The following is a 9,836-nucleotide window of genomic DNA, read 5'->3' as shown; positions in this document are numbered from 1 at the left end:
TGGAGATGAGACAGGAGGAGTTAGGCCCAAAGTCGCACAGGTCGCCTGCAGAGTTGCTTGCAGAAACGGGTTCAGGAATACCGCTGTGGTGCTGCGGGGTTACTGCAGGCAGGTGGCACCTGTGAGATGAAGCAGGTACTTAGGATCGCTGAGACAGAGGGTGGTTGATTCAAGCCGAGGTTCGATGTCAGGTGGGTAGCGGAGGAGACAAGGTCAAGTGGTAGCCAAGGTCTGGACAGGTAGCAGGCAGAGGAGATCCGTTAAACAAGCCGAGGTCAAAGTCAGGAAGCAAGCTGGAGATGGAGGTGTAACAAGCCGAATCAGGAACCAGGAATCACAGGAAACAGGATGTTGGTAGAAGCTGAAGATCAAACAGCACTTAGAGAAGGGCTGGCTTCCTTATAAAGGCCCAGGTAAGGGGCTGACAGAGTTGCTGGGTCCTAGAGCCCTTCTCCTATTCTGACGGACACTGGGTCCTAGAGCCCTCCTGCTATTGGTACCCTGACAATATTCCTCCCAATATATAAAAAAAATTTTATAATTGGGAGAAATATATTTATATCACCATGTTTTATTCCAATTTTTTTTTGCATTTTATGGATGTTTTAAATAGTTTGTTAATGGAGGATGTTTTTTTTTTTCTGTGTGTTTTTATACATGTTGTTGTTCTATGTTATTTGGAGTAAGTGTTCCAGTTTTGGCAGTTTTTAGGCAGATGGCAGCAGGTTTTAGATGTCATAGGGGCCCTTGGAGGGTTTTTTTCTATGATACTAGGTATTTAGTGGAATTTTATCATGTTATAAATTGATATATATATATATCTTTTTTAAGGCTTTGTCCCAGCAGGGGGCTGTTTTTTATTGCATTGTATGGAGGATTGGCATGTTGGTCCGTCGGAACACTTCCTATTTCTGACCACTAGATGTCGCTTCAGGCGTCTTTTTGGTATGGTTGCTGAGGAACAGGCGTAACAGCTGTGAGCGATCACCATGGCCGAGATAAGTATATAGGAGGTGGTGTCCGTGATAGCTCCACCCCACTGACGAAGTCCCGTAGGACGTAACGCGTACAGGGGGAGGAGCTACCCGTCTCAATGTCACCTGTTGCCATCTCCTATACGGATCGCTCTTGGATTTCTTTCTCTATTTGCATCCATATGTGTTCCTTTCATTGTTGGGAGCTCCGGTGTATTGATTGAAGCCATCTTTGGTCCTGTGTTACTTATGCTGGAAATAGGAAAGTTGCTGGAGAACTGCAGTCCCTCTACCTACACTGAATGCAAAGATATGCCTAGTTGACCTGCTGGTAAAACAGAGGTCTAGACTTGAGGTCAGGGTAGTGGCTTGCTTTTGGGTGGAGGTGCATCACCTGAAATGGATTTATGATTCCATTTTTCTTCACTGGTTACTTCAGCTTCCTATATACATGGAACTTTTGGGCTCCCTTGCCATTGAAATTTCTGTATGCCATTGTTGTAATTTTTTGCACTGCACTCATTTGTATTTTGGGTTTTTGGGGATTAACCTGTCTGTGTTCAGCTGCATATATTTTATATTTTAGATAATTATTCATTTTTATTCTTTGCGCTAAATTTTTTTTTTTATTGATTTCTGACCCTCTTATATCTGCCCAATGCCCCTGACTCTCTTGAGGGGGTTCTGGAGACTATAGGTCAGTTTGGAGGTTTTTCTGGCATTATGATTAACTGGAGTTAATTGCTTCTTTTTTCTTTGTCGCAGTCGCCCCCTATTCCCACCCAGACCTCCTTGACCTGGTTCTCGAAGTTTAGATATCTGGAGATTGAAATTCAGAGTGAAGTTTCCTCCTCTTTGACTGATAACATAGACCCTGTTTTGCAACTGTTGACCCTTCGTGTCAGGCGTGGAAATCCCTGGCACTTTCCCCAGTGGGCAGAATCAACCTCATAATAATGACATTTCTCCCTAAGTTTCTTTAAGTTTTCCGTAATACTCCAGTCCCTATCTTCACTTCCTTTTTTGAGAAGCATGGGCAAGTAATAACCAATTTCATTTAAGCAGGATCTACCCCTATAGTAGCCAAGTCCAATCTGCAGCGGCCCTGGTCACCTAGGGGACTGGCACTACCCAGTTTTCCTCCGTTTTACTGGGCGGCGGTATTGGGGACAGTGCACTAATGGTTTGCTCAGACACAGACTAACCCATAAGTTTTTAGAAGCAGCTATTCTAGCTTTCTTTTCTGCGTTAAGCAATTTAGTGTTTAGATGCCCGAGGGCACGTCCAGACATTACTCCAATGCACACAATGGTCAAGGTATAGGGACAGATGACTACCACGATCAGTGAGAAAGGGGTTATATATATCTCCGCATACTCCATTGTGGGGTAACTTCCGCCTGCCGCATCCATGCCTAATCCTAATCTCTGGGTCAGGTTTGGTATTAAATAGTTACAGCAGATTATGCCGGAAAGACGACTTTAACCATTTTAAAACCACACTTTCACTTACCTCGTGAATATTCTTTTGTTTCTTACAGTTATACCATGCGGTACAGTCACAGTTCCTCACTTTGATCACTGTAATCTCTCATAGAATGGAGCATTTCCTTATTACCAGCAATGCAGAAAAGATCCTATCATCTTAGAATCTCTAGTAGTGATATGGGTAAAGTCACTAGTTTATTTAATATCTGGCAGGGAGACATACCTTCCTCACCTCTGAGGATTGGGAGGAAGGGATCCAGCAGTATATTCCCTTGGTTATATCAGCTAGAGACAGAGCATATTACACACCCCAAAGGCTCTCAAGAATCTATCCTACTCAGTCTGATTATTGCCCTAAATATCAACCTGAGAGCAGTATGTTTATGCATGTAGTGTGGTCATGCCCCCTTATTCAAAGGTTCTGGAGGGAAGTGGTGGATTAGATAAATTCTGTGAGACGGTTGTTGGTGGACATGGACCCCAAGATACTCCTCTTAGGTATCAACGGTCGCTCCCAACACACATACATGCCTGTTTGTCTTTTATGTGGTGTTTTATGCCAGGAATCATCGGAGTGTAGATTTGCAATCAACTCTTCTTTGCCCCTATATAAACTCACCTATACGAGTAGAAAAGGTCCTAAAAATTTGATAAGATTTGGGATGCCTGGGTGAAGACCAGACCCCTGAAAATCTAGTGTTTTCCTTGTTTGGTAATTGATGCTGAGATGTAATGCGATTATTTTCCCCTCCTTCTTCCTCCCCCCCCCCCTACCTCCCTCTATCCTTTTCCTATATCTTCCAAGCCCCCCTGGGTGAATTAACTCATATCTCATCCTTGATATAGATGAGTTATGTTGGCTATAATCTAAGCAACTAATTCTCCAGATGATGTGCAATATAGCTGTTTTGTCCTAAACGTTTTTTCTTTTTGTGGCAATAAGTTAAAAAAAAAAAAAAGGCTGGACCACTAATGTGAGCAGCAAGTCGCTGACTTAAAACATTAATGTTCAATACCCATGCCTGTTCCAGCACAGTCACTCCACGTGTTAATGCAAGCATAAGCATGAACCAAGAACGTGTGCTTTCAAAAGTCCAAAATAGCAGTTCCCATAATTATGTTCTGACAGATTCTCTCAGCTCATGTCATTAAGGCAGAGCAGTGTACAAACATATATAAAGGGATTCCAGGGTTACATTATTTCATACCAGACCAGTAGGTATTCCCTATATGACTTCCCACCACATTGCAATACTTTCAGATGAACCTCTTTGTTCTGATGTTGCTAGGGTTTTTTTTTTTTTTGAGCGACCATAAATGTATCTACTAATGTAAAAGACGTTCTTCCTCCAATTGTCTACCATGGAAATGGTTTCCCATCCTACTTACCTAAAATCAAGTTGCATTGGAAATGTAAAAGACATGACCATCCAAAATTGAGGCACAATTTTGCTGACCACCAATAAAAGGAAGGGGGGCATCTTCACTGATGACTAATATGAGGGGACAAATATTTTCACTGCCTGCTTTTCTTTCTTGGTTAAACGAGGGTGTAGAACTGATCTGCCTTGGATTTTATATATACTAAGTACACCAAATGTTTTAATTACTTTGTTAATGGGTAAAATCTACAGCTTGGGTAAAATCTACAGCTTACTGATCACACTATGTACTGTAAGCTGATGATTTAATACTTTTTAAGTGTGGGTTCCCTAAAATCTGCCATTTTTTCAAAGGTTCCTCTGGGTTAAAAAGTTTAAGAAAGGCTGTTTCAAACACTTCATTGTAGGCATGCCCAATATAGAAAATAATAACTGGGTGTCTGATATTGACTCAACCAGTTATTATACACTCACTGGCCACTTTATTAGGAACACTTGTTCAATTGCTTGGTAATACAGATTGCTAATTAGCCAATCGCATGGCATCAACTGAATGCATTTAGGCATCTAGATGTGGTGAAGACGAGCATCAGAATGGGGACGAAAGGGAATTAGGGCAACTTTGAACGTGGCATGGTTGTTGGTGCCAGACATGCTGGTCTGAGTATTTCATAAACTGCTGATCTACTGGGATTTTCTCTCTCAACCATGTCTAGGGTTTACAGAGAATGGTCTGAAAAGAGAGAATTTCCAGTGAGCGGCAGTTGTGTGGACGAAAATGCCTTGTTCATGTTAGAAGACAATAGGTAGACTGGTTTGAGATGGTAGAACGGTAACAGTAACTCAAACAACCACTCGTTACAACCAAGGTATGCAGAATACCATCTCTGAACGTATAACACATCGAACCTTGAAGCAGATGGGCTAGAGCAGCAGAACACCACACCAGGTGTTACTCCATCCAGCTAAGAACAAGAAACAGAGTCTACAATTTGCACAGGCTCACCAAAATTGGACAATAGAAGATTGGAAAAACGTTGCCTGGTCTGATGAGTCTCAATTTTAGCTGCGACATTCAGATGGTAGGGTCAGAATTTGGAGTTAACAACATAAAAGCAAGGATCTATCTTGCCTTGCATCAACGGTTCAGGCTGGTGGTGTAATGGCAGGGGGATATTTTCTTATCACTTTGGGCCCCTTAGTACCAATTGAGCATTGTTTAAACGCCATGGGCTACCTGAATTTTGTTGCTGACCATGTCCATCCCTTTATAACTACAGTGTACCTATCTTCTGATGGCTACTTCCAGCAGGCTAATGCACCACCTTACAAAGCTCAAATCATCTCAAACTGATTTCTTCAACATGACAATGAGTTCACTGTACTCCAATGGCTTCCACAGTCACCAGACCTCAATCCAACAGAGCACCTTTGGGATGTGGTGTAACGGGAGATTCATATCATGGATGTGCAGCCGACAAATCTGCAGCAATTGCATGATGCTATCATGTCACTATGGACAAAAATCTCTGAGGAATGTTTTCAACACCTTGTTGAATCAATGCTACAAAGAATTAGGGCAGTTCTGAAGGCAAAAGAAGGTCCAACCCGGTGCTAGCAAGGTGTACCCAATAAACATATATCCATTTGCTATATTTTTAGTTTTTAAAAGCTTAACTGCACTTAACACCTTCCTGCCTGGCCTTTAGCAGATTGACGGCCGGGTGTGCCTTTCGTCCTTCTGAGTGGACGTCCCATGACACCCTCTTAGAAGGCTTTAGGCAACGCACACAGCCGATGATTGATCCGGCCCGCTACCAGTATCATGTGATCGCTGTGAAAAATCACAGCAGATAACATGAAAATTGTAAACCATGGATAGCTTCCTTTCATGTCATCCATTGTATACCATTGGGTTACTGTCACAGTGATCACATGGTACAGACAGGAGTAATCACAGCCCATTTGTACCATGTGATTACTTTGGCCATTCACAGCTAGTCACATCAAAAGACACTGAATTAATTGGTTCATTCAGTAAAAATGGTTGCATATACCAATGAAATTCATTGCTAGAATACTCATGTGTATAAAAAAAAAAAAAAATCCTGATCACTTCCCCATACTACAGTGTTACTATGGTAACACTGTATTGCTCTGGTTGCAGTGTGTTTAAAAAAATCATAAAATTAAAAAAAATACATTTTTTTTTTTACATACTGTCACCAGTCAGTGTCCCTGATCACTACCACACCAGTTATATGACAACGCTTTACTGCAATGGTGACTGTATGCAAAAAAAAAAAAAAAAGTTTTGAACCCCTGGATAATGTCTCCATTGGATGAAACGCGTTGGGGAGGAGACACTAGTGTTCACATAAGGCCACTGTCCGACACTGGGTCGGTAGTGACACCCATTGTCATATGGTTTTAGGATTCATTTTATTTTGGCTTTTAACATACACATTTAATAAATACTACACTATGGAGACTTCATCTGGCTCCCGGTGAGCTTTATTTACCACAGCTACATCTGGATGGTGCAAGTTGCTGAACAGCCTTCCCCACAACAGATGGCAGATCTACACTGAGTGCGTGTTTGCTGCTGTAACGGCAGCCAGCCTTTCCGGTGAGTGTCCATTTCACAGGGGTGCGGTGGATGATTCTGGAGCACTGTACTTGATCTCTTCTTCACTTTTCAAGTCACCACTAATTTTTGTGCACATCTTTGCACTGAACTTTGTACTTCCACCAATAAGTTCATATTGCTGATCCTATCATAGGACTGTGCATTTAAACCTATCTTTTTTACGATATTGGTTTTTTATTGTTGATTTTCATTTAATATTGGACTTGTATATATACATTTTTTTCACTTTAGCACTTTTTGGACTTTATTTTGATGCCATTTATAACACAGTATTCACATTTCACTGTTGTTCATTCACTTTTGGTGCTACACACTATTTCTTAAGATTATTTAAAAATTGGTATATTATTTATCTGTGTCAGCTGCCGCCCCACCATAGCTCAGAGATATACCTTTTTTATTTTTGTTATTTATTTGCAAAATGTTAACAAATGAAGAAAAACGCATTTTTTTCCCCACAATTTGATTTTTTTTTTTTGTTTATTTAGCAAACAGTAAAAAAACCCAATGGTGATTAAATACCACCAAACGAAAGCTCTATTTGTGAGAAAAAAAAAATGATAAAAATTTCTTAAGAGTACAGTGTTGCATGACCGCGCAATTGTCATTCAAGGTGTGACAGCACTGAAAGCTGAAAATTGGCCTGAGCAGGAATGGGATAAAAGTGCCTGGTATCGAAGTGGTTAAATGATTTTCAGACATGATGTAGTAAAATGTAAATTTTCCAATGCAGCTTGCTTTTAAACCCCCTTTTTACCGGCCGGCTTTGCATTGTGATTTTTGTGTTTTTTTAATACATACATACTACTGTTAATGTTATGAAAGTCCTTCAAAAGGGTTATCCGTTTTAGCCTACATTTGCAAAAATCTTTCCTTCTGAGAAGAACTTTCTTTATTAGTTGCTCTTCCAGCCCTCTGTTCCAGTAATGCACTGATCAATGTGACCTCAGTGCAGTGACCAGGTGGTTGTCTAGCTAACAAATGGGGCAAGCACAAGATTCTAGAGACTAGACCTATACTAGCTGTGTTTGCTTACAAAACTATTTTGTACTTCTTTTTCACAATTAAGGCTAGGTCCACATCTGTGTAGTTGGTTTCCGCTTCGGATCCGCACCTGTACTGCCCCGGGTGCCAATAATTCTAATAGCACACCACACGCACTGGAAATTGCACCCATACTAGGAACCGCACTGCATTTGCGGTCTCTGTGTGGGCTAGGATTCCAGAAATGGTGCAGTGACCTTTTTCCTGCATTTCAGGAGGCATGGCAGCCCTATCAAATTAATTGCCCGCCGCGCCCAAGCAAAACACGGCTTGTAGAGCCGCATAGGTGTGAACCTAAACTACATTTTATTAGGGGGTGTGTATAGAAAAAAAAAAAAAAGAATTGATTTGACTGGCATTTTAAATACCCATTTATTTTCATTTTTGAGAACGAAGCTGGAGTGGATTGTAAAAAATATTTTTTTATCCAAGTCACTTCATTGTCATATCCCTTCCACCCACCCACCACTATTTTAAACCCATAAGCAATATATACAGCAGAATCCATATATATATATATATATATATTTAACATTTTGGATTTTTATGATGTATTAACTATATTCAAGTTTCCAGATGGGGAGAGCCTTTTTAAAGGGAAAGCTGTTCTTTTGCAGGAATATTTTTTGTTTATAATAATCTCCTTTATGTAGTTGGAGTGATCACAGTGAAATAAATGCTCTATCATTTTAGCGCCATAGTAGAAGTAGTACAGATGCACTTCTGAATGTTGTTCCCTTTAGTGTAAATCTAGGTCACAGTTCACAGATACAAACGGGGTGCTACTGTTTTTTTTCTATGAGCCTCTCCATTTTAGGATTGATGAAGGAGAATCCATGAAACGCAGTCTGGTCCATTGAATCAATAAGGTTTTTATCACTGTAGGAAAGTCGTGGCTTTTCACTGAGGAATTCACGGTCAAAGTTGGTGTAATCACTAGGGGATTTCTAGGGAAAGAAAAAAGCAGAAGTGGGAATGATGTAAATATACCCTCGATTACAACACTACATCTGCATAACACACGATCCTATGGACCACATACATACAGTTTATACATCAGACACCATTAGAGGTTTTTCTGCTTTACACAAATGTTACAGCTTTTCTGACCTCTTATTTTCTCTTTTCCTTTTTTTTTTTTTAGCTTCCAGACCTTGCATGAGGTTTGCTGAGCCTGAAAGCTGGCTGGATCCAAAAGGTCCTTATATATATATATATATATATATATATATATATATATATATATATGTGAGAGGCTAGGCGGAACTTAGTCCATCAAACACTAACAATCATGGGACTGAAATTTAACATCTGCCTATGTAGTATCTGCTGTACAAAAGGCAATGCATTGGTCAGAAACAGCTGCAAACTTCTGCTTTGCCTAGCGGACCTCTTTAAATTCTCAACACATATTAATTGGATATGTTAAAGGGGTTGTGCCAAAATGAATAACATTTTTTACTTACCATAAAATCCTTTGTTGTAATATAATGTGCATTAAATGGACACTGGATAAAGTATTCAGGTACATTGAGTTACATAGGTGTCAAGGTTTAATAAAGACACCAGTCCATCCGGTTCAACCTGTGTGGGTGTTTATGTCAATACCATTTCCCACAACCCTGTATATTGTGTTCTTTAGGATGCTCATGTAAAAGTTTTTTTTTTAATTATGGACACCCCCACTGACATCAACTGTGGAAAGGAGTTCCACTTCCTTACCGCTCTGACAGTAAAGAGCCTCTTACGCAGTTTAAGGTTAAACTGCTTCCAAGATGCCAAGGGTCTTCTTCAGCAACCTGAGACTGAATAGTTTTCCTCCTATGCTAGAATCAGGATTAAGAGGTTTGTACATCACTATCATATCCCCTCTTTCCTTTTAATAATTGTAATTGTTACTTATAACTGAGGTTCTCCAGTCCTCTTAGTAGCTTTGTTGCCATTCTCTTTACTCACTCCAGTTCCAGCACATCCTTTCTGAGAACTGGTGACCAGAAATGGATGGCAAACTCAAGATGTGGCCGGACCAGAGTTTTGTAAAGTGGTAAAATTTCTCTCTTGAATAAATACCAGTTTTAATGCATGCTAATAGACTGCAAGCTTTGCTTGCTGCAGCTTGGCATTGCATGCTTTTGCTGAACCTGTGATCTACTAGGACCCCCAGATCTTTTTCTATCCTGAATTCCCCCAACAGTTCTCTCCTTAGTGAGTAACTTGCGTGCATATTTTTAGCCCCCAAGGGCATTAATATACATATTTCAACATTAAAACTCATTTGCTATGTGGCTGCCCATCCCAA

General features: G+C 40.4%; 1 protein-coding gene across 1 annotated transcript in view; it reads right to left on the bottom strand.

Moving 5' to 3' along the window:
• Nucleotides 1-7,866: 7,866 nt before the first annotated feature.
• The window catches only part of PRKCD (protein kinase C delta), a 162,106-nt gene continuing 160,136 nt past the window's right edge, over nt 7,867-9,836 (bottom strand). Inside the window, exon 18 of the mRNA XM_082264954.1 lies at nt 7,867-8,484. Coding sequence (XP_082121080.1) covers nt 8,320-8,484 — 165 coding nt within the window. The 3' untranslated portion in view covers nt 7,867-8,319. The remainder of the gene's footprint in view (nt 8,485-9,836) is intronic.

This window comes from Pelophylax lessonae, assembly GCF_965119305.1.
Source record: "Pelophylax lessonae genome assembly, chromosome: 8".
NCBI classification, from domain to species: Eukaryota; Metazoa; Chordata; class Amphibia; order Anura; family Ranidae; genus Pelophylax; species Pelophylax lessonae.
The sequence above is the reverse complement of the archived record's forward strand: the minus strand, read 5'-3'. Positions and strand labels throughout refer to the sequence as shown.